Source organism: Nelumbo nucifera, chromosome 5 (genome assembly GCF_055504915.1).
Source record: "Nelumbo nucifera cultivar China Antique chromosome 5, China Antique-T2T, whole genome shotgun sequence".
Classification (NCBI taxonomy): Eukaryota; Viridiplantae; Streptophyta; class Magnoliopsida; order Proteales; family Nelumbonaceae; genus Nelumbo; species Nelumbo nucifera.
Genome location: NC_142653.1, coordinates 53,492,938 through 53,519,536, shown reverse-complemented (window position 1 = coordinate 53,519,536; position 26,599 = coordinate 53,492,938). Strand labels below are relative to the sequence as shown.

Here is a 26,599-nt window from a genome sequence, read left to right as displayed (position 1 = left end):
TAGATGCACATGGCAAGGCCCAAGATTGTGCCACATGGCATTAGTCAGATGAAATCCTGGCTGCCCATTCCCAACAACCTCTGACCACTCCATGGCAAGGTCAAGTATAAAAGGGGGTGCCCAGCTTAAGGTAAGAGGACCTTGCTCCTATTTGCTCTCAAGTGACTTCATTTGAGCCCTCGTCTCAAGCTTGCAGGTCCGATCCCTCTCAAGCACTTGACAACTTGATTGTCGGAGTCTCCACCCTTGGGATAACACCTGGGGCCTCTAACATGTGCTTTCTCCTTGCTCTCATGTTGGATACCTCGACCTCGGTCAAAAGCGAAGTTACCTTAATGCTCTTGGTCCCATCCTTGGCAGCAACAAATTTAATTACAGGTGTTCCCAATTCAATTAATCCGATTAAATTTGATCAAATATGGGTCCACCCCTATCCGATCGGATATGATCTGATTCAATCCTATTTAGACATCTATATATATTTGAATTATATTACTTATTAATAAAACTGGTTTGAAGGACGTAGTTTTACTGAAGACTGATGGGTTCAAGTTTCATAGAAGTATATTTAATTCCTTTTATTCTTGTTGTACAATATCAAATTCCTTTTTGGCTCATTTTTATTGATAATATATAATATTTTTGACAATTATAGTTTACTTTATCACTATTATTCCATATCTGTTTTCAATTCGAAATTGATGCATATTTAAAATTTAATAAATCAGAATTGGATTTAGGTATATCCAACTCAATCTGATTTATTTACATCACTAGCTGATCCAAATTATCAACAAATAGAATGTTTTAGTTGTTACCTGGAGCCATATATCCGATAGATCCTTTTACTGCAGATGACCCGCTAGTGTTGCAAGAAAAATTGTTGGTGCCTTCTGCAAGTAACCTTGCTGAACCAAAGTCGCTTACATGAGCAGTCAAATCATCATCAAGAAGAATGTTGCTTGGCTTCAAATCACAATGGATAATTGGTGTTTCACAGTGGTAATGCAGATAATCCAGTGCAGATGCCACATCAATTGCAATGTTCAGTCTCTGTAGAATGTTTGAAGTCTTGACTTCCTTGTGTAAATCTACGTCCGGATGCAACCATTTTTCTAGACTACCATTAGGCATAAATTCAAAAACCAGGGCCTTGAAATCGTTGCTTTTGGAATCCATGCTTGAGCATGAAGTTATAATTTTGACAATATTTCTATGCCGGATGTTTTTCAGTATGTTGCATTCAGCCATAAAGCTCTTCATCAAAGCCCTTGGTTGTTGAAGGCTAAATACCTTTATTGCTACAACTGTTTCACTTTCACCTCGATTGATGAGATTTCCTTTATAAACACAGCCAGAACCTCCTGAACCAATCAAATTAGCTTCTGAAAATCCATCAGTAGCTTGAAAAAGCTCAGTATAAGATACCTTCAATTGTCTATCTCCTATAGGGGGTGTAGGTGAAGATTCTCTCTTGGGTTTTCTTATCCAATAAAGAATGGACCAACTTAATATGAAAGAAAACACCACACTAACTACTACAACCAGTACCTTAAATCCAATAGGCTTTCCTCCTTTCATGGACGTGGAACAGCTCGGCAATTGCAATTCAGGAATACCACCACAAAGCCTACTATTCCCAACCACATTAATTTTGCTTAAATTTGCAAAGACCCCTTCTGTTGGTACCTCACCCTCAAGATTGTTTACGGACAGATCCAAACTCTCCAAAAAGGGAAGATTCTCAAATTCTTTTGGAATCAGTCCTGATAAGTTATTGAGTGAGAGATCAAGCACCTCAATAGCCCTCAATAAGCTCAAAGATGAAGGAATATTTCCATGGAAGAAATTGGCTCCCAAATAAAGATATCGCAAGCTACTACAAGCGCCTAAAGCAGCAGGAATTTCACCAGATAACTTATTTCCAAAGACAGCTAGTTGCTCAATGTATTTCAGCTTAACTACTTCCGGTGGTAGAGAGCCAGAGAGAGAGTTATGTTCCAAGTTGAGGTAAAACGTTAAAGAAGAAAGACCGATTAACTGTTTAGGTACAACACCTGTAAGCTTGTTATAAGAAAGGTTTAATTGTTGCAGAGAAATAGAATCACCTAGGCAAGAAGGAATTTTTCCATGAAGTCTGTTCTCCTCTAAATGGAGATTATACAAAGGAGTGATGTTGCATATTGAGGGTGGAATCTCTCCTACGAATCTGTTTCTTTGTAGAAACAAGACTTCAAGCTTCCTTAACTTTCCTATAGTAGGGGGAATGCTCCCTGTCAGAAAGTTGAACGACATGTCTAGATAATTTAAATTGATGAGATTCTCAATACCAACAGGGATGCTTCCAGAAATTTGGTTTCCATTCATGATGAGTCGAGTAAGCTGGGTCGAGAGATTAGTAATAGAGTTGGGAAATGGGCCTCTAAGATCATTCTCGTATAGTTCCAAATATGCTAAACTAGTACAATTGGTCAAAGAAGTGAGAAATCTCAAGTGATTAGCTTCCCTTGTTCCCAATCGATTTCCACCAATGTCTAGAGTACTGAGATATTGAAGATTACCAAGATTAGCAGGGACTGGTCCAAGAAAATTGTTTGAGGAGATATCAATAAGCGTAAGACCTGAAATATTGGAAAGGGACTGAGGAATTCGTCCAGTAAAATGGTTACAAGCAATACCAATCTGTTGGAGATTTGGAAGGGTGAGGTCTATATCAGCTGGAAGCCTCCCGTGCAATTGATTGGATGTAGCGTAAAACAATTCAATAGATGATATATTGTAAAATGAGCAAGGGAACGTACCCGAGAGCTTATTTTCATCAAAAACAACAGTTTTTAATCTTGTCATCTGGCCCATACTTTCCGGAATGTTTCCTTCCAAAGCATTATATGATATCCGAAGATCTTCGAGCGATGAAAGGTTTCCAAAAGAATGTGGAATCCGTCCGGTCAAAGAATTTTTGCTAAGAAACATCTGTGTAAGCTTAGACAAAGACCCAAGCTCATTGGGTATCCTTCCAGTGAGGTTGTTCTTTCTTATATCTAGCACTCTGAGGTCATGGCAGCGAGTCAAATTGGTAGGTATTTCTCCTTGTAAGAAATTGGTGGAGAGATTGAGGAATTGTAAGCGGAACAGGCGACCAATTTCTTGGGGGATTGTACCATGGAAACCATTGTTTGAGAGGTAGATACCTCGAAGAAAGGTGAGGTTTCCTATGTATGGAGGTAGAATTCCTTCCAAACGATTGTCACTTAAATCTAAGAAGGTAATCCTTTGGTGCTTACGACCACATGTAACGCCTTTCCACTTACAGAAATGGAGAGACTCGTTCCAAGAATTTAGAGCTCCCAAGGGATCGTAGATATGATTATTCTTGAACCCTAACAAGGCCAATCTATCGGTCTCGTTTCCTAAGCTGGTAGCAATGGTGAGGGTGGAAACTTCTAAACCCAACAAGCTTGCAAACAAGAGAAAGAAGACATAAATAGATAACCTAAGCAGACTTGAACTCATCTCTGAGACTTCTGTAATGACAAAGGTAGTCCTAATTAAGAAAACGCGCTCTAATACAAAGAGTTGGGAAGAGAATGTCTGGATCTGCTAAAAACAATAATTTGGCGGTACATTTAAAAAGAGCGGATTTTAGCGAAAAAAAAAGAAAAGAAAGAATAACCACATCAGCTATCCGATACACCAAAGTCCCCAACAACTGACGTCTCTGCTAAGTTGTTTGGAAAACAGCCCAGCTTGTTATAGTCCAAGCAACCAAGCTTCTCTTTTCGGTGGTTGGGTTTTGTCAACAGTGGCTTACGTCTTCTTTTGAGTAGAAGATAAAACACGGGAGCCAAGTCCCGCCCGCCAATACGGACATAGAAAAGAATGAAGAAATTAAAGCAAAACTAATTAGTGACGAGGTCCGAGCTAAGCTAACCAATGATAGTAACAATGTCCTAGTGGTTACAAAGAATTGGGATCTGCTACTCGTGCAGTGCGCCTCACAACGGCCTCACCAGCGTGCATTGAAAACATCTCCCGTAAAATAATAGAAGATGTTCTCAATACACATTGGGATGTAGGGGTATAAAGGGATCGAATTCAAATCGAATCAGGTAATATCTGAATTTGAATTCGATTAAAAAATCTAATACTCGAATTCGATTTGATATCCAATGGATATTGAAAATTAATATTTGAATTTGAATCCGATTAAATATTCAAATATTCGATTTGATTCGAATTAGACTAATTAATTATTTTAGATAATTAATAAATATATAAAATAAAAATTTTATTGATATAAAATATATAAATTAATTATTATATATAAAATATTTTATATAAGAATTAAATAATCGGTCAAATTTGGATATTTATCGAATCGAATCAGGTCATATCCGAATTCGAATCCGATTAACTATTTGGTATGAATAGAATATCTGAATTCGACCGATTAGATATTCGAATTATCTGAATTCGATTCGATTATATCAAATATCGAATTCAAAATCAGATTTTCGAATACCGTTTACACCCCTAGTGCGATGTGCCTGTGAGGTCAGTGTGAGGCGCCATGTGTGGGGATGTGCCTACAAAATTATTGCCATAGATATTTACTAGTGGATTATTGTGGAAGTACTTTTATGAAAACACTTTTATAAATATCTATGGCACGAAAGCACTTTAATAAAAATACTTTTATGAAAGAACTTTTACAAAAGTATTTTTATAAAACCACTTTTATGAAAGTAATTTTAAAAGCACTTTTATGAAAGTACTTTTATCAACGTATGTTTATGAAATCACTCTTATCAAAATACTTTTACAAAAGTAGTTTTACATAGGACACTTGTCAGTAGTATGAAAAGAATTCATTTTTAGGAAAAAAACATTTGATTCATAACAATATTTTCTCATTATGCCTATTTTTACCTATTCTTGTCCATTTTATAATTTCATCTTGGATAAGAATGAGAATTAAACCAAATATGGCCTTATTCCATCTCGATAACTTAGGTCAGGAGTATTCCTAACAAAGTGGCTCATCGCATAGGAGTCTGAATTCTCTTGCCCACAATAATTCTGCCCACGTCTATCCATATAACATCGCAGCCACACATGAAGAACATCTCATTCTCCTACATGGTATTATGCATGGGGAGATGTCCCCAATGCACAAGGGTAATATGTTATGGGCATAGTTCTTGTGGGCGGGAGATCCAGAGTCATAGCCATAGTGCCTTTGGCTTTATCTTATAAGAGACCGAGTACTTGCAAGTACATATTGTATCTTCTGATATTTTTGATCCGAGATAATTGAATTAGTGCAATTGCACTTCAAATAAAAAAAAGGGGGGAGGACCAATCTTCCCTTCTGCACTAATCAAAGAGTGAAAACAAAATATCTCCTCTACAACATTGCAACATGGATTGTGATTTTGTCTTTCTAGCTAGCATTTGCACAATTATTGGAACGTCTACAATATCCATGTCTTAACTCAAGCTGCCCATGCACTGATCCTAAATAAAAGACCACGTTGGCACCAATCCGGATTTGTATGCCATAATTAATTTATTATATATAATTTTTGCCTGCAAAATTAAAATTACGAAACCCAATTTCTAATTAAAGAGCTTGGGACTTGTAATTGTGTTTTTGTTGATTATCATTTACTTGGACACCCTCTATTGCCTTCTGTAGTGATCTGTTTGTAATGTTTTTGTTTGGAAATGGTGTGAACTCCTAAAACGATCTTGTATAAAATGTAAGAAGGCATGGACGCTTTTTTTTTTTTTATTCCAATATGAGCATTTTATATATGTATTCTCGTTTGATTAATTTGGTCGAATGGATGTTAGTGTCAAAAGCATCCTTAATTTCTCTGTATATTCCCATCTCGTTTGATTAATATATAATGATTTATTTACATCTAAAATGTCACAAAACAAATGGTCCGTCATCCCAGAAATGGTAATCGTAACTCGTAAGACAAATTTTGAGCTAAAGAGTGCCCCAACAATACACTTCCTAGCACTAAATAGGCAGTCAAAATACGAAAATAAGAAATGTGTAAATTACAACCAGTTCATGTGTCTTTTATATTGATTGAAACTTAAACCATTAAAGTATTTATTTCTTATATGTTTAAGATTTATGTAAGCTTCCCTATCTTATATATCTCATTCATTCAACCTTATACTATCATTCCCTAACGGTATTCGCAAGTCCCAATACATCTCTTTAATTTTCCTTTCTAAAACTTCTTGTAATATGGATATATATGTACTTTGAGCCGTTCTTGTAGCAACTAGTTAGCATATTAGATGGAATTGATAAGATTTAATTAGTGGAAATCAGCCTTGGGTTGTAGATAACTTTCTTATAGCTTTAATTAGTCAAAGAGATGATATAATGGATGAGACAAAAAAATTGTCCGACAAGATAAAGGGAAAACGTTAGATACATAGGACAAGTAAGCTCAGGCTCCAAATCATTGATTCTCAAATTTTTTTTCTTAGGCTCGGTTTGGAAGGAGTACAAAAACAAATAAGTAGAATGCAAAATCTGTGTTTATACTGTACATATTTATATTTGTACTCTTTCCAAACTAAGCCTTCATTATGTGGAGACTAGAAAAAAAAAAAGACAAAAATTAGAGACTTGAGATCGAGGGGGTCGGTTGATCACCCAAAGAGTCTTTGAGCAATATCTTTGGCAACCCACTATCAATTTTACTATTCAATCAGTTGCTTGGTTACTCAAACAATATTGTGCGAGAGAGGAAATAGATTAGAAGGGGGACCTTGGGTTGTGGATAACTTTCTTAAGCTTTAATTAGGTAGTGCATGTATGTCAAGAAAAATAACTATGAGACAAAAATTCGACTCCCAAGTCAAAGGAAAAGAAAGCTGTTAGATAGTTATGCCCTTAGCTCCAATCAGATTGTTGTATCTTTTGACATTTATCGTAAATGAATAAAGTACATAATTGGTTCATGTCATTATGTTGTATTTCTGTTTAATACCTTAAACTGGACACATATAAGACTTGTGTTAGTTTAAAATCTTAATAGTCGTTGAAAAGATTTGAGGAGATTTATCCTGCCAAGGCTAACATTGATGTACCACCATGTAGTGTGGGTTTTCTTGAAACCTTGAACCAGACTAAATTCTAGTATTGCCTTGGACCTTAGAGATAGATGGGCAAAACTTGAATGTTACACCTGACCCCTATACTCGATTATGGTATTACACTAGGTGTCAGATTTGACTGTCTTTGATATGTCAATCAATGAAATCCTTAGAGGGGTCAAAACTTGGGTATATTGGCACAGTTTGAGAATTCACCTAAGTGGGTGATTGAAATTTGTTTTTGCAAAATATATTTATATAGAGATACACACACACACACACACACACACACACATACACACACACACATATATTTTATGATTTTAAAATATTTGCAAAAGGTTTTAATTCCAATGATCCATATGAGTGGAGGGTGCAGCACTACATCTTGCAGCCGAGGGAGAGGTCATCTCTTGTTGGGTAGTGTTTGGTCATTATAGGCTGAGAGCTTAAGTGTGAGACCATTGAGAGTAATACCTGATGGTATAATCTTGCATTTGCTCACAGTTCTTGGGTTTTATAAGGTGGCTAGATCTAAGAACCATTTAATGTAAATGTTGGGCCCATTAAGAGCTCATGGTGATGGACAATCTCCAATAGTGAATTTGGCCAGGCCTTATAATAGAGGTTGGGCTGAACCCATGTGACTGATGTGTAAATCAATGTTAGGGTCCCATGCCATACAAAGAGAGCCAACTGGATAGTAGATTAAAGAGTAAGTGAGCACATAAGCTTAATAGGCCTAAGGTCCAATTCGATCTGGGCTTAGTTAATTAAAAGGGGGCGAATTCAGTTTTAAACTAATTAGGATTAGCTGAAGGATAATACAAGTCTTATCCATTTAAGAGTACAAATCCAGATATAAGATTTGGATTAGGAAACTCTCTCCTAATTAGATTAGGAGGTTGATCCAGAGAAGGCTATAAATAAGGGGTGAATTCTTCAGATTTAACACACACAACAACAAATTACAAATTTCTTCCCAGTTATTGCCACCTTACCCAGTTTAATCTCTACTTGTGAATTTGATCAAGAAGAGTTCTTGATATTGCTTATTGGTAGAAGAATAATCTGAAGTTGTGCTCACTAGTCCTTGCTCGATTCTTGCTAAAACATTCAGGTTCTTGCTAAAGAATCACATTGTTGATCCTGCTTTACTACACACTATGTCATCTTCAGTGGAAGCAGGTTTTGGTCTTTTCTTTGGGCGTGAACACTTGCATTGGGAGTTACTGCTACTTCGTATTAAGTATATCCCTCACTTCCTATTGGTTTTAAATTTAGTCCAATTTTGGATTCAATAACGAACATTAAAAATACAGTTTTCTAAATTAGGGAATGTGATTCTTGGATGGGAGTGAAAAAAAATTTTGAAATTTCGCCCAACCTTCCTGTAGGGTTCGGCCATCCATATGATGAATCTCCCATCCCTTCAAAAGAATGATAGATATGTTAATATGTTCAAAAAATATTATGTGGAAGGGAAATAGAGTAGAAGGCGAGTGTTGAGTTGTGCATAATTTTCCTATATCTTTAAATAAGTAGTATATAATTGTTAAGAAAAATAAACTACATGACAAAAAAATCAAATCCCAAGTCAAAGGAAGAAAGCATGATAGATATGTTTATATATTCTAAAAATATTATGCACAGGGGGAAATATTTTCTTATAACTTTAATTAAATAGCGTGTAATTGTCAAAAAATATGAACTATATATATGATAAAAAATCAACTCCCCAGGAAGAAAGCATGATAGATATGTTTATATATTCAAAAAATATTGTGTGGAGGTCGAAATAGAGTAGAAGGCGAGTGCTGGGTTGTGCATAATTTTCTTATAGCGTTAATTAAGTAGTGTATAATTATCAACAAAAGTGAAGTATATATATGACAAAAAATCAACTCCCAAGTCAAAGGAAGAAAACATAATAGATATGTTCATATATTCAAAAAATATTGTGTAGAGGGGGAAATAGAGTGGAAGGTGAGTGCTAGGCTGTGCATATTTTCTTATAGCTTTAATTAAATAGCGTATAATTGTCAAGAAATATGAACTATATATATGACAAAAAATCAACTCCCAAGTCAAAGGAAGAAAGCATGATAGATATGTTTATATATTCAAAAAATATTGTGTGGAGGTCGAAATAGAGTAGAAGGCGAGTGCTGGGTTGTGCATAATTTTCTTATAGCGTTAATTAAGTAGTGTATAATTGTCAACAAAAGTGAAGTATATATAAGACAAAAAATCAACTCCCAAGTCAAAGGAAGAAAGCATGATAGATATGTTCATATATTCAAAAAATATTGTGTAGAGGGGGAAATAGAGTGGAAGGTGAGTGCTAGGCTGTGCATATTTTCTTATAGCTTTAATTAAATAGCGTATAATTGTCAAGAAATATGAACTATATATATGACAAAAAATCAACTCCCAAGTCAAAGGAAGAAAGCATGATAGATATGTTTATATATTCAAAAAATATTGTGTGGAGGTCGAAATAGAGTAGAAGGCGAGTGCTGGGTTGTGCATAATTTTCTTATAGCGTTAATTAAGTAGTGTATAATTGTCAACAAAAGTGAAGTATATATAAGACAAAAAATCAACTCCCAAGTCAAAGGAAGAAAGCATGATAGATATGTTCATATATTCAAAAAATATTGTGTAGAGGGGGAAATAGAGTGGAAGGTGAGTGCTAGGTTGTGCATATTTTCTTATAGCTTTAATTAAATAGCGTATAATTGTCAAGAAATATGAACTATATATATGACAAAAAATCAACTCCCAAGTCAAAGGAAGAAAACATGATAGATATGTTTATATATTCAAAAAATATTGTGTGGAGGTCGAAATAGAGTAGAAGGCGAGTGCTGGGTTGTGCATAATTTTCTTATAGCGTTAATTAAGTAGTGTATAATTGTCAACAAAAGTGAAGTATATATAAGACAAAAAATCAACTCCCAAGTCAAAGGAAGAAAGCATGATAGATATGTTCATATATTCAAAAATTATTGTGTAGAGGGGGAAATAGAGTGGAAGGTGAGTGCTAGGCTGTGCATATTTTCTTATAGCTTTAATTAAATAGCGTATAATTGTCAAGAAATATGAACTATATATATGACAAAAAATCAACTCCCAAGTCAAAGGAAGAAAGCATGATAGATATGTTTATATATTCAAAAAATATTGTGTGGAGGTCGAAATAGAGTAGAAGGCGAGTGCTGGGTTGTGCATAATTTTCTTATAGCGTTAATTAAGTAGTGTATAATTGTCAACAAAAGTGAAGTATATATAAGACAAAAAATCAACTCCCAAGTCAAAGGAAGAAAGCATGATAGATATGTTCATATATTCAAAAATTATTGTGTAGAGGGGGAAATAGAGTGGAAGGTGAGTGCTCGAATATGCATATTTTCTTATAGCTTTAATTAAATAGTGTATAATTGTTAAGAAATATGAACTATATATACGATAAAAAATCAACTCCCAAGTCAAAAGAAGAAAGCATGATAGATATGTTTATATATTCAAAAAATAGTGTGCGGAGGGGGAAATAGAGTAGAGCTATGAAAGGCTAGCATTGGGTTGTGGATAATTTTCATATAGTTTTAATTTAGGGGGTGTTCTGTATGTGAATGAGAATTGGTGGGTGTGGAACCACACTATTGTGGCAAGGACTAATCCACACCACACCTTAGTCTATTACTATTCTAAATTGTGGACAAACTGTGTGGATTGCTTCAATCCACATCCACAGTGGCATTCCACACTTTTTGAATCTATATATCTCATATACAGTTTATGAAATATTCTATATAGTTGATCATAAATGTCTGAGTTTTACAATTTGGAAAAAAAACATTGATAATTGAAAATTAATCAATAAATATTAATTTTAACAATAATGATAAAAATAATAATTTAAAAAAATAAAAATTATTTTATTAATAAAAATATTAAACATAATATTTAAAAAAACAAAATAACAAATTATTACAAGACAAGTGGCGGGGGAGAATCATTGAATGTCGTTTCTAATGGAGCACAATGACAGAGGAGAGCTTCAAGTGGTGGAAAAGAGCTTCAACAATATTATATTATGATGCCTTGAATAATATTATAGGGTAAAGAGTGATGTATCTTATATATCAATATTATATTCTCCAAACATTAGGGATCAAATTCAACTATGAGGAATATGTGTAGAAGAGATATTAAGTTGTGGGTGGGGCTGGTCCATGATACATTATGGATCGATCAGTTCTAAGTTCTATCCACAGCATATGTACAGAACGTTGTAGTCATCTCATGGCGTGGACCAAAATGATCCATTCACAAGATAGACTACCAACTCAAAGGGACTATGAGACAAATACTAACTCAAAGGGAGAAGGAATGATACAGTGTATAATTGTGCCGAGGGGGAGAAATAGTGTGAAAGGCGAGCCCTGGGCTGTGGAGAACTTTTCTACCATTTTAATTAAATAGCGTATAGTTGTAAAAAAAAAAAAGGAATTATGAGATAAATAAATTCCAACTCAAATGGAGAAAGAATGAATTTTCATATAGTTTTAATTAAGTAATGTATAATTGTTAATAGAGGAAGCATATATGTCGGAAATGACAAATAACCATGACTCCAAATAAATGATTCTCAACTTGGAAGATTGTTTCTTAAAAAATAACTTTGAAAGCATTCTTTTGTCTTGTATAACTCTTGTAATGACCAATATGCCCGTGTACTCATCACATAATACCGTAATTTGATTTGATGGATACTTAATTTGTACATTATAGATACAAGTATTCGGATCATTACAAGAGCTTTCTTAGTTCTTTTACAACATGCATTCAATTTCAAGATCTAGATTTGACAGGGAACATCACATGTAGAAGGTATGACGGATGGAGGAACGAACTATTTGGTTTATCCAATTAATATTCTTTAATTAGTAATATAAAAATTTAAAATATGCATTGGCTGAAATAAGAGGGATATGCTTTACCAAAAAGAGGAATATATATCTAAAGTGGGTTCGACTATAATACCAAAACAATACTATATCCAAAAAATTTATAACTGATCAATCAGAATCATAAACGTATTAATCAATTAGATGGTATTTATAAAAATTCACATTCTGGTATCATAGGCTTTCTCATTTAAAGCTTATGCTCCACACATGGTTTTTAAAAATGAACTGATGATCAAATTGGTCAGGATTCCAGTTACCGGTTCGAACGATCTGACTGTTTGATCTGAACAGCCAGTCCGTTATGACAAAAAAATAAAAAAATAAAAAAACGGTCAAAACCATTTGAACAGTTAACCAGCCGTTTCAGCGATCTACTGACCAAAATCAATGATTTTGAAGAAAAATGAAACCGATCAAGTGACTGATTCCCGTTTTTTCCATTCCAACCGTCCGGTCCGGTTCGGTTATGAAAACCATGGCTCCACATGTGCCATACACAGCATATTTCCTCCACCATACTACCCAACTAACTTTCCAGTTTCACGAGCAATTCGAGTTTTATTGAGATTTAACAAAATCATCTCAAACACATGTCCATGAATTGGTGCCAAGGGTCAAAATGTCAGTATTGCATTTTGTATAATTACACTTTAACAAACGTATATATATTGTGATATATTTTGGATATGCATCGTATTTGTTTGGATACTTGGGGAAATCTCTTCAAATCCCATAAATACATTAATAGCACTAAGTCCAATGTTCAAATATATAAGGTATAAATACCTAAGAAGTGCATATTTTAATACAAAAAAAATAAAGTAATGCATTAATAATCTAAGACACACACACGGGTTTGGCTTTGGTCAGTGCAATTAAGAGCCTTTACAATCTTGTATTATATGCTTTAATTCATAGGGAGATTTTTCCAATGCAAGTTTGTAAGAGGCTGTTCAAACGATGTCAGCAGAGGTTTGCACTAACTGAAGTTGAACTCCACACAAACATACACACATACATATATACATACATGCTTACATATATATATATATATATATATATATATATATATATATATATCATAACTATTTACAAACTATTCATTTTAATGGTCATCATTCTCTTTTTATTTTTTTAGTTGAGCATTTATTCGCATATATGACATTATTTATTTGAATTACATAAAGCACTCAAGTTAAATACAGTGTATGTTGTTTAATTATTTATTTGAAAAATCGACAATTAATAGCATTAATGGTGGTAATTATTGGGCTTAATTTTTAATTTAAAATCTAAATGACCACTATTAGAACAACGAATAATTAACAGTATAACAAGTGGGTATTTAAATCAAAATTTCAAAAAACAAAAATAAAAAATAGAGCTTGGCTTATACGATATGGACCAATGCAAACTGATAATGATATACACTTTATTGGATGTATCATATTGATATTTTGAACATTGTTAAAGCATATATTGTTTTACTAATTGCTAGGGATGCAAATAAATGGGATTAGATTTGAATCAGGGTATATTCAAATCCAATCGATTATATAAATTTATAGCTAATCCAATTGGATTTCACAAAGTCAAATTGAATTCAAATCAATTAAGGATATTGGATATTTAAATCCGATCCAATCTAATTTAATTTCTATAGAATTTAACAAATTATTAAAAGAAAAAAACAACAGTCAAAAGAAAACAAAAGCAATATGTCAAGTTGACATCATGTTTGTTAATGTCTTTAATAGTAAGTACTCCTATGCAAGTTTAAATTAACTATAGGGACCACAGAAACATAAATAAAACTATTTGATTTCTTTAATGTGATAGTTGAGATGTTGATAGTTGGACTTATATATTCGTATCTTATTTTTTCTTCTATAAAATTTTCTAATAGGAGTTTGAGTGAAGATGATTTGCATGCGGGTCAAGCCCGCCACCCTTATTTTTCAAATTTCACAACAAAAAAATTATGGTAGAAAACAAATTAGAACCTCGTTTTTCAAACATCTTTTGTATACGTGTTTTGTTAAGATTGAAATTTAGAAAACTTCTTACCAAAAGAAGCAAGAAGAAATTTAGAAAACTTCTCCTTCTTTATGCCAAAGAAAGATCTATAAATATGGATTAGGAAGATGTGTCGAAACAATGAAAAGCAAAATGAAGGCTTTTCTTATGCTTTGCATCATTTTGATTTCGGTTCATTCCCGCCCAATGGAAGTGGATGGTCGGGTATTAATTGAGAAATATCAACCAGGTGATTTTCCATCTGATCATTATTCATATGTTCTCTTCATTATTTTGATGGATTTGTTTTTTTTTTTTTTTTTCCAAAAGTGCAAATTATGTTATGCAGAAAGGAGGGATCTCTGGGTGGACGGAATTCCTGAAGCTGATCCTCCACAGCCTCATCACGGTGGACCACCCCGGCATAGAAAGAAATGAATTTCTTCTTATGGGTGCTTACCGCTGAGACCGCAATATACAGACTTTTATTCTCTCTAACAAATATCAATATAAATATATTAAATTGGAATGGGTACGAAAAAGTTTGAGAATGTAAGAAATGGAATTTAATATTAAATTTTTCTTTTTTTCTTTATAAATTACAAGAATGTCACTATCTATCAATTCTTTATCTTTCTTGCTTTCTTTTTTTTTATTTTTAAATTATTAGAATGCCACTCTCTCTTACCACCTCTCTCTTTCTTTTTCTTTTTCTTTTCTTTCAAATTGCAAGAATATCACTATCTCTCCTACCAATTCTCTCTCTTTTGCTTTTTTCCCTTACAAATTATAAGATTGCCACTCTCTCTCTTATCATCTCTTTTTTTTTCCTTAGAAATTATAAGAATGTCATTTTTTCTCTGCCAGTTCTGTCTCTAAAGGTGGCCACAAGCCAAGTTGCTCACGAGCTGTTTGAGCTCGAGCTTAATATATAGGCTCATTTGCTAATTGAGCCGAGCTTGAGCTTAATAAAGATCGGCTAGTGAGACTTGCAAGCCTAATCGAGTGTGTAGATAGGGTGCCACCTCGGCTTGACACTATGGCCACTAAGGGAGTTCACGACTCAAAACCTTAGCCACTGAGGGAGACTTTAGCTCAACACCTTGATAATTGAAGGAGACCTCAACTTGGCACCTCGTCAACTAAGGAAGACCTCAGCTCGACACCTTGTCTGCTAGGAAAACCTTAGGTTGACACTTTACTAGTTGAGGGAGACCTCGGCAATTCAAGAAGACCTCGGCTTGGCACCTCGGAAATTTAGGGAGACCTTAACTTGGCACCTCGACAATTGAGGGAGACCTCGGCTTGGCACCTCGATTTCTATGAAGACCTCGACTCGGAACCTCAACTGCTAGGGAAACCTACAATCAAAGGTCTCACGAGCCTAATTGAGTGTGTACATAGGGTCTCACATCGGCTCGACACTTTGGCCACTGAGAGAGACCTCGGCTCGGCACCTCAACCACTAAGGGAAATCTCAGCTCAACACCTCAACAACTGAGGGAGACCTCCTCTCGGCACCTCGTCAACTAAGGAAGACATTATCTTGACACCTCTCCTTTTAGGGAAACCTCAGCTCTACACTTTAGCAGTTGAGGGAGACCTTAGCTTGGCACCTCGGTTCGGCATCTCTGCTAGGGAGACCTACAATGAAAGGTATCATGAGACTAACTGTGTATGTACATAGGGTGTCACCTCGGCTCAGCACCTCAGCAACTGAGGGAGACGTCGACTCAGTACCTCGACAATTGAGCAAAACCTTGGCTCAACACCTCATCAACTAAGGGAGACCTTAGCTCGACACCTTGCTTGTTAGGAAAACCTCACCTCGACACTACAATAGCTAAGGAAGACCTCGAATCGGCATCTCAACTGTTAGGGAGACCTACAATCAAAAGTAACCAAACTCAAACTTTCAACCTTTTGACTCAAGCCGAACTCGAGCTCAAGTCTTTAATTTGAGTTGAGCTCAAACTCGAACTTGATAGTTTATGAGCTCTGCTAGTATATAATTAAGCATGGCCAATATTTTGTCAGTATTATATATTTTCATTAACATATACGACCAATATCTAAAAGCATAATCTCGAGGAAGCCTTGATACATTTATTTATAGAACAAAAGTGATCCATAGGCTGCACAGGTTTGTGATTTGGATATGCATGTAATCAACTGTCTCTCATCATTTTACAATATCGAGATTGGAATAAACTCTATTTTGGCATCTAGCTAGATAATAGGTCGTTGAGCAGTGTAGTTATGTCAAGAACAGCTTAAAGTCATTGTTTTCAACTCCATTGTTACAATTTCCCCTTTCAAAAGATAAAGTAAAAATTTTTATTAAAGCTCCTCTTGATCGAGAAGGTGTAAATACAGTGTAAATAGAAGGTCTAGAAATACCTCAGGGTGTTTTGCACGGAATATTGTTATATTTTCTTTTTTCCCAAACCGAAACATATCCAAACTAAAATCAAGGCTCAGCTTGAAAGCAATATAAATACAAATATTGTAAAATCTTGTATTTTGTATGTATTTATAGTATTAGAAAATTCATTTATAAAGTCAGTTAAAACTGTTTCTCTTTTTTTTAACCTCAAACGTGGAGGGGTGGTCATCTAAAATTTTTATTAAGTAAAACCATTAATAAGACATCACAATAGGGGAGGATATAACCCACCTTGCCCCAACTCCAAGATACAAAATTCTCTCTAAATTCACGCTTCACGCAACCCACTGCACAAATAAATTAAACATACCTTAGGATGAGACAGGATCTACTCTTTATACAGGGCGCCTCACATGCACATCCTACCATGTATTGGGAACATCTCTCGTACTTGTAAATTATTTTTCACGAAAGATATTCTCAATGCACGGTGGATGTGCATGTGAGGCGCCCAAGTGTGAGGAACAAATCCCATTCCCCTTGGAACTGGAAAGCCAATGCGCTCATCAAGAAACAAAGCCTTAGCTTGTGTAGGAAGAAGGTTAACAAAGCTATACCTGCAACTCGAAGCACTATCAATTCCTGAATTAGCAAAGGCGGCAGATCTATAAATATGCTGGAAATAGACATTCGTATCAGAAATTAACTGTTTGGTTTGTTGAACTTCATAGTGAATACTCCAAGGAGGCGCACTATCTGCTTTAAGGAGAGATTATTAATCTTATTATGACACTCTACAACAATATTGTTGTTTCTAAGGTCATCACGAACAACGTTAATTTCTGCTTGAATGTAGGGGCAATGGATCGAATTCAAATCAGATCAGATAATATCCGAATTTGAATCCGTTTAGAATATCCGATATCTAATGAATATTAAAAATTAATATCTGAATTCAAATTTGATTAATTAATTATTTTAGATAATTAATAAATATATAAAATAAATATTTTATTGATATAAAGTATATAAATATATAAATTATATAAAATATTTTATATTATATATAAGAATTAAATAATTGATCAAATTCGGACATTTATCGAATCTAATCAGGTCATATCTGAATTCGAATCTGATTAGCTATTAGGAAAGAATAGAATATCTAAATTTAACCAATTAAATATTCAAATTATCCAAATTCAATTATATAAAATATAAAATTCAAAATCAGATTTTTGAATACCGTTGACAGTCCTTTTTGAATGAACGCACACCAGAAAAACCCAAAATAAAACCCCCATAGCAATCTCGTATGCTCCTCCTCCACCTCCCAAGCCCGGATTTCCCCTACACGCTTCATCTGTGAGGATTCCACTTCACCCAAGTAATTCTTTTAAGAGGAACATGGAGGTCTGGGCCCACCTATTATTTCTATCTTCCACTCGACGTGAAGGAAGAAGTCTGACATAGCTTTTCCATCAAAGTGTCGTCTGCATCTGTCCACCCATATTTCCCAGAGAATGAAAGAGGGAACAATCCTGAGGATTTGGTTCCTTTGAGAGCTAGTATCACATAAATTCGACCAATTACTGACCCTGTCTCCAACATGTTGGGATTGATGAATATGAATTTCGAAAATAATAACAAAGAAATTCAAATTCCAACATTTAGATGCTACGATACCATTAAGAACAAGTGATTTATAGTTTCTTGTTCAAAGTGTCCACAACAATGGCAATTAGAGGCAAGAGACACTCCTTTAAGCTTAATGGCTTCATCAACAGCAAGGGAGTTATACATAAACCTCCACATGAAATCTTCTACTTTAGAAGGTAAACCAGCATCCCATATGTGCTTGGCCCAGCTAACAGTGGCTCCTGTAGGTATTACAAGGTTCCAGGCAGAAGAGATAGAGAAATTTCCGTTAGTGTTACCTGTCCACACTAACTTGTTTATAGAATTACTTAGCTTCATTGACATTGCTAGTTTCATGGATAAGTATACCATGACCTAACCAATTGTGATACCAGAAAGAGATTTCACCATGTCCCACCAGCCATCTGCTGTGATTTATAGTTAGGTCCCTCACCTGAAACATATCCTTCCAAAATCTTGAGCTAGCTGTGTTCAAAAAAGAGAGAGCCAAAGGAATAGAGCGTAGGTATCTTCGAGGTAAAAAATTGGGCCCAAAGAGAGTCATTGAAGCACGATTTGATTCTAAAAGCTTTTCTCACATCAAATAAAGAGCGAATGCCCAATCCTCCCTCATTGTAAGGTTTGCAAATTTGCTCCCAGCTACGCCAATGAAGATTATTACCGAAATCAGAATGACCCCACTTTAGGGCTGCCACAGAACTTGGGATATGTACGGGCAAACTTTGTAACACAGGCTTTAAGAGAGTTAGCTTACCTCCTGAAGATATATAAAAGTTTTGATCTCCAGCCCTAAATCTTTTTTCGAATATTTGCAATTTTCTACCAATTTTTTTAAAGGCAATAGTAAAATATATTCTATTCAATTTGTAACAGTACCAAGCAAGAAAGCCCATACACAAATTTTTAGAAAGAACAGAGAGAAGAAAAGAACTTCAAATAACAAAATGTGACTTAAGAATCACCAACAGAAGAAACAGCAATCAATTGCATCTCCATCCATCCACCAAATATGAGAGAAAAAGCCAGGGGGGACGTTCAAAGAAAAGGGCCAAGTGTCAGAAATAGCACAATCGGAGAAAGCCGTAAAAGGCGCAAAGCCCCAAAAAACTGCATCCATTTCCGTAATGGAATCTGTTGGTGAAGTGCAACTGCCACCAAAACAGCCACCAAGAAACTGCAACTGCAACTGCAACTGCCACCAAAAAATTGCAACCGGCGGCAAAATTACCCCTTGTACCAATACAGCAGTGGATTTGGGATTCGGGGAACAGCCATGGATGGCAACCAAAACAGCGATCGTGCCCACCACCCAACAAGAAAAGACTCAAGTGTTCACCCCTTGTACCAAGTTCCCCGCACAACAGAAGCGAAAAAAGATGAAGAAATGAACAAAGAAGAAAAACATGTAAAAGAGAAAAGAAACGACAAATGATAGAAGAAGGATAAAGAACTGAAACAAAGGAACGGAAAGATTAGGAGGATGAGAGGAGTGAGAAAAGGAGAGAAGAAAAATAAGAGGACTAGAGAGAACAAAAAGGAGGAAAAGAAAAGGGAGATGGAAGAGAAAATAATCCGGTCATAGGCTTTCATTATCTAGCTTTAAAATAATATTACCTGCCCTTGTCTTCCTATTTATTTCACTAGCCATTTCTTGGACCATAGGCATATTGTCTCCAATCAATCTTCCATTGACAAAAGCTCCTTGTTCCTGGGAAATGATTCGAGGTAAGATTGGTTTAAGCCTTGCAGTCATAATTTTTGCAAAATTTTTTTTACAGAAGCCGTAAAGACTTATAGGCCTGTAATCAGTAAAATGTTGAGGGTTTTTAACCTTTGGTCATAAGACAATAAAGGTGGAGGTGTAGTACCTGGGTGGAGATTTTGTGATAAAAATCTCCTTAATTGCTGAGCAAACAACAGGGCCTACTATGGTCCCAACAATCCATCAAGAAAAAACCATCAAGACCATCGTTGCCTGGAGCTGAATTGCCATTCATGCTAAAGCAGTGTCCTTAATTTCATCAAGAATCGGAGGTTGAATCAAAGCTTGGTTCTCATCTTCAGTGACCAATTGAGGGATACTTTGCAGTAAGTAGTCATGATCCACAATTGTCTCTGTAAGTAGCAAAACTCCACCCCCCCTCTTTTTTCTTTCTTTTTACTTCTGACCCCAATGGGTCCCACTTTCTTCTTCCCCCTTTCGTCTCACCCTCTTCGCCTTTCTTCTCTCTCTTTTTCCCCGTCATTCCCTCTCCCCCCCCCCCCCCCTCCCATAATTCCTCCCCTTCATTCGCCCTCTCTTTATCACTGTATCTCCTCTGTTTTTTCTTTCTTATTTTGATTCCCATCTTGCTTACCATTCTTGCTCCCAAAGTCTCTCTCATCTTCCCCTTCCTTTTCTGGCTTCCCTCTCCCCCAACGTCTCTAGAAAGCCCTCTTAGAATCCCTAAAAATCAGCCCTGAAAAAGAAAAAAAAGAGAGACATCTGCTTCTTCAAGGCCTTCACCAGCATTCAGCGTCCAAGTTCGGATTAATCAAGTTTCGTCAACCTCTCTGCTGCTCTCTCACTCCATTGGGGCAACTAGTATCTCAACCGATCCATCAGCTTCACAACAGGGCTGCTTCACAGCCCACCATCCTCCCTAAGTCATCCAAGATACTCAAGCATGAGACGTACCTAGATGTGATGCCAACGCACCTTGGCAATGCTTCCAGTCACACCATTTTCTGAAAGAAAAAAAAAACAAGAGACCATTCGTTTAGCTGTGCCGAACTGCAATCAAGGGAAGTCCTGAAACCTCTTGCCTATCTAGCTTTTCTTTTCTTTTTGCTATATACTTATACGTATGTTTATCTCTGTATTTAATCTTGATTTATATGTTCATTCTGTAGTGTAGCAGAATTGGATGATTCATCTTTGCAATATTCGTCAAAACAGGTCTAGATCATTTCTGCATTTGGAGAATCTGAATCAAACCATTAAAATACTTGGGTCTAGACTAGGAGTAAATATTGTTGAAACCCTGCTATTCTTTCTTCACGTATCATCGACCATTCAATTGTTGGTTGGAATTCATATTTATTCATTCACAAACTCTCCAGCTAGTTTAATATATTCTTGTACAAATTACTCTATTCCATCATCCCCTCATAATTACGGTAGCGGCATACAATTGTCATATTAATTCTTTACTTCATTGTTTGGTTTATTAGCCTCATTTGATTATTTTTCAAGCATTTTTTTATTAGTATCGCATCCTTTTACTCCCTGTCTTAAAGTTTCACTGTTGAACCATCAGGTTGCTTCAACTATTACTTGTAAACCAGCTCCATCATATTTTACATTCACCGTCTGCCCCGCCCCACCCCCTTTAGTTTTACTATTGCTTGTAATTATCTCTCTACGGTAATCTTGCTTTATATGCTTTCAATCTCTAGTTCATGCTATTACTATTTATTTATTCTTTTGTTTATCTGTAATTCGTTCTGTTTGGTGTGATTTAGTCTCTTCAAATAAAAGGCCCTAAAAGTATTATTCGGCTTGAGCTTTTATCAAATTCACATCTTCGTCGCCACACCATTGATTTGCATTTTTCTAATAACAGTAAAATGACTTTTTATCACCCTCCTGAAGGTATTTTACCCTTGATTTTTGTCGAAGGAAGATCTCTTGCAAAATAGTTTGATCGAGAATGTTAGTAGCATTAAACAAAGCTTGTTGATTGGAGAAATTGTCTTTAGAAACAATGGCCTTTTCAGCTTCTAACACTGCCTGCTCAGCCCTCTTAACAGTTAGGAACACATCCCCAAAGAAATTAGAATTCTAGCTCTTAAGTTTTTGTTTCAGAAGCTTAAGTTTAGAGGATAACACAAATAACGAGTTGCCCTCGTATGATTTGCCCACACCTCCTTGACTATATTTTGGAACTCAGGATGGCTAACCCACATATGATGGAATCTAAACGGCTTGGGTCCATTAGTATTAGCGTTGTCAAAAGAGAAAAGAATGGGCGCATTAATGGATTTTTAAACTCATTAAGCCAAAAGGTATTCACCATAATGCGATCTAACCAAGCCCAGGAATAGCCATTGGACCAAGTAAAACTTGATCCCTGAAAGCCAATGCCAACGAAGCCAGCCACGTCAATCATGCTATTAAATCCCCCCACCCCACCCCACCCCACCAACCAAGGAAGATTACAAGAGGAAGAAAATTCAGTAAGATAATTCCAAAGCTCCCTTCTTTGAGTATGACAACAAATTGTAACCAGGTGAGCAGACCTCAACAGTTAAGCATTGTGGCATTGAACTTACTTCCCTTCTTTGAAAAGGGTTCTTCCATAGAATCCAAATCTTTGATAAACCAGATCCGTTGGAGATGGCATTGTCCATGCCCAGCCTAAACTTTATATTGTGGATATTTGCAGCATCAATCATTGGCTCCAAAAGAGTAATGAAGTAAATGTTGTGGATTTGAATAAGTTTCCTTAATCTGTAGATAGATCTCTATTCCAAAAAATGCCTCTAATCATAATTTAAAACTAGGGGAGAAATCAAGGTCATCTTGCATAGATTTAGCAATCTTCCTATTTTTTTCACCCGATTTTGAGCACCAATTGGTTCAGTTGATCCAACCGCTGAGTTCTTGGGCTTGTCCAAATCAGTTCAAAATTCTCGTTCCCCGTCTCCGGAGTGCTCAGGGCTGCGTCCAAGCCATGGGGTTAGTTCTACAGCAGAAGAAACCCGGGCTGCGTCCAAGCCAAGGGAGGCCAGGATAAGCCATATGTGTGCTTAGGGCTAGAAATTGCCCAATGAGATGGCTTCACCTAGGTTAGTAGCACTAAATCATGACCTCAAGGCTCATGGCTAGGGCTCTCAGCTGGCTCTTGTCGGTTCATGGAAGATGCCATTTTCGTGGTTAGCCATTAATTAGGGCCATCCTGCAAGGGATGTGGGTCTAAGAGTGCCAAGGTTAGGCACCAAAGGAAGTCGACCACCCCTCCTCAAAGAGTACTTTAAACTTTTGGTGGTCTACCATAGGAAACATGACTTCTCCCAATAATCTTACTGGCAAAAGTGACGATGGTGTCACTTAAAATAAGACCGTTAAGCGTAGGCAAGCTAAGCCTATGTCAGACCATGACAATAGTGTCCAAGACCTCAGTGTCCACCACACCAGCTCTCTCTAAAGCCAGAGCAACTCTGTTTTCTAGAGTTCTATGGAAGTCTTTTAGCAACATAACAACCTCATTCCTATTACCGATGCAAGTTCTACAGTCATTGTCTACCGATTTAGGACGAAGATCACTACTGCTTGATTGAGCTTTGGGCTGTGTTTGGTCGCAATGCAAATAGAAATATGTACACTACATATTTATCCATTTTTCGATTCATGTATGCAAATACGGTTCACATTTTAAACCATTTTTGCATTCATCTTGTTTGTTTGAAATCGGTGCAAAAGTGTGGGCCCATCATTAAATGCTCCAACTATCTTATGCTCCAATGCATTAATTTGTCAAAAAGTTAATTATCAAAAGAACACAAAATTGTATTAAAAAAATAGGTATAATAATGCTCTCTTCTCAGAGCACAAAAGTGTCAAAATACATTTTTGCTTTGATAATCATTACTTTTTTACATTTCAAACAAACACTTGCAAACACAAAACGGGGTACATAAATACCCCAGTTCGGCGTTCGTATCGTAAACAAACTGAGCCGTGGGAACAGGAGTCGGGGTGCCAAAAGTTGTATGCAGAGCAGCCTCCATCGCATTGCATAAGCCTTGGACCGTTAATTCATCACTGCAAAGAATATTTACTTGTGAAGGAGAGGCAGAGACTTCAATAACTTTGTCTGGTGTTAAGAAACCAAATCGACTTACTACACCTATTGGGGCCCATTCCTGTCTAATGATCGTTTGTTTTTTATTTGGGTAAAATACAAAAACCTCCCTTGAAGTGATTGACAATCATAAAAACCTCTCTTATAGTTTTATTTTAGCAAAAACCTCTGTTCTATTTTTGAACAAATTCAACAAATACCTCATTCCGTTAATGACCAAGACGAAAAACGTTAAAGAGATGATCATTTTTTTCAAAATACCTATTTTACCCTTTTATGAATTAATATGTATTTGTTTTTACCAAAATAACCCTGTCTCAGTTACTCCATAATAACATTGTTCATCTTCAGACAATCATAAAAACCTTTCCTATAGTTTTACTTTAGCAAAAACCTCTCCTCTATTTTTGAAAAAATTCAACAAATACCTCCTTTGTTAATGACCAAGACGAAAAAGGTTAAAGAGATGATCAATTTTTTCAAAATAGCTATTTTACTCTTTTACGAATTAATGTGTATTTGTTTTTACTAAAATAATCAGTCTCAGCTACTCCATAATAACACTGTTCATCTTCCTTCTCAAGATGCATAGCGGTAGAATGGCGGTGCACTCCCCCTCCAGACACATCACATCTTCTGATACTCGGACCATCGAATTGGCATCGGAGATCCAGTACACCATTTCGCTCTGCAACACCAGATCGCTCTGCAGCCAGAGCCGTGAGCAGTACTATCATTTGACACGATAGCAAAGAGATGAGCCGTCACCTCCGCGTCGAATTCTGGCAGGTTTCCTGATCTCTTCTTCTTCAGCATTGTCGTGCTACTACTCTGGCTTTTCCGGCCCTCAGATTCTAAATTCCATATGTGTTTTAGCGCTAGCTCCTTCCTGTTCCCCAGGATCACCTTATAAACATTCCCCAAACCCTCCCTTCCCAATCAAATTCTCCTTTTTTATCAAATTCAATATATATCTTCTTAGCTGAAACTCAACACAAAAAACGATTTTACATTCTAAGTCTTTTGACAACGCACGGTCTCATCATTTCATCTCTTGCTTTTTATGAAAATGAAGCACCCAAGCAACGCTATCAACACAACAATTCCCGCTACCAAGCAAAAATACAAGTGTAAGGAGCCCCACTGAACTGCCAGAATCTGATGGACAGGGACCAAATTAAGCAGCCATTGTTCGGACCCCAAAGTCCGGGGCTACCAGCGGAGCTGCCGTTATAACCTTCCAGCGCAAGAGATTGCGGTATGCATCCTGTTAATCTGTTGTGTGACACATCGAAAAGTTTAAGCCTAAGAGAAGATAGACTCGTCGGAATTGATCCAGTTAGCTAGTTATTCGATAGGTTTGACGAGTTTAGGGAGGGTAATTCACCTAGTGTCGATGGAATTTGATCGGTGAGTGAGTTGTCGGCGAAATTTATGACGTTCAGAGAAACGCATGAACCTAATGAATCGGGTATGCTGCTAGAAAACATGTTATCCTACAGCTGAATAATGTTGAGCTTCTTTAATTTTCCAATACTAAGCAGAATGTCACCTGAGAACTTGTTGGAGCTCAAGTCAATAGAAACCAGAGCCATCACTTCTGAGATTTCCAACGACAATTCACCTGAAAATCTATTTTTTGCGATGTATAACTGACAGAGTGCTTTAGCTTTCGCGATGTCGGATGTAGCGGCTCCTTCCTGGTGATTCATAGCGAAATTGATGATGTTGAGGTTGGGCAAACCCCAGACTCCACAGGGACGCTGCCAGAAAGGGAATTATTGCTTACGCGGAAACGAGTTAGATTCGAACAATTTGCGTAAGTGGTCAGAATTTCTTCAGTAACCTTGTTCTGCAGCATGAGCAAGGCTTTTGATGAGGGCGGATTTGGCCCTGCAATAATATTGTGACACATGGCACTTAAGAACAAGTAGGTGACACCCGGAACTGCTTTGGAAACAACTTGTTTTAGCCAAGTTGATGGTGTCCCACCTGGCGGCCCGGGCACGGCCTGGTCCAGGCTTGGCTTGGCACAGGCGTGGCCTGGCACAGGCGCGGCCTGGCGGCCTGGCCTTGGCGCAGCCTGGCATAGGCACGAGCTGGCAGCCTGGCATAGGCGCGACTTGGTGGCCTAGCCCTGGCGCGACGTGGCCCTGGCGCGAGCTGGCAGCCTGGCACATGCACGAGCTGGTAGCCTGGCACAGGCGCGACCTGGCAGCCTGGCTCTAGCACGAGCTGGCAGCCTGGCATAGGCACGAGCTGGCAGCCTGGCACATGCACGAGCTAGTAGCCTGGCACATGCATGAGCTGGTGGTCTAGCAAAAGCACGACCTGGCGGCATGGCCCAGGCACCGACCTGGCAGCTTGACCTAGGCGTGACCTGGCAGCCTGGCACAGGCACCGACATGGTGACCTGCGAGACGTGTTCCCTGACAAATTCGGCATGCATATCCTAACTCTCCTACGATCCTTGGAAGTTGGCCCACGTGCTGAACAATCCGAAGGGTGGTCAACGTGCATGGCGATTACCTCTAGGAATCTTGAACCACTTAGACGACCTCGCAGAAATCTCGGATATGGTGCATGAA

At 36.8% G+C, this 26,599-nt stretch overlaps 1 protein-coding gene and 1 long non-coding RNA gene across 4 annotated transcripts in view; both read right to left on the bottom strand.

Annotated features, from left to right (window-relative positions):
* LOC104596743 (uncharacterized) overlaps positions 1-3,611 on the bottom strand; it is a 30,004-nt gene extending 26,393 nt beyond the window's left edge. Inside the window, exon 1 of the mRNA XM_010258020.2 lies at positions 819-3,611. Coding sequence (XP_010256322.2) covers positions 819-3,513 — 2,695 coding nt within the window. The 5' untranslated portion in view covers positions 3,514-3,611. The remainder of the gene's footprint in view (positions 1-818) is intronic.
* A 13,177-nt stretch (positions 3,612-16,788) lies between these two features.
* LOC148791622 (uncharacterized) lies at positions 16,789-25,728 on the bottom strand. Of its 3 annotated transcripts, none has more exons than XR_016075974.1 (3): positions 18,599-25,727; positions 18,193-18,386; positions 16,789-18,071 (listed from the first exon to the last, which is right to left on the bottom strand). It is a non-coding gene; the product is annotated as an uncharacterized LOC148791622 (long non-coding RNA). The 3 variants fall into 3 exon arrangements; XR_016075973.1 differs by having other exon boundaries at positions 18,193-18,804; positions 18,920-25,727; XR_016075975.1 differs by having other exon boundaries at positions 17,637-18,071; positions 18,193-19,873; positions 20,034-25,728.
* Positions 25,729-26,599: the final 871 nt, after the last annotated feature.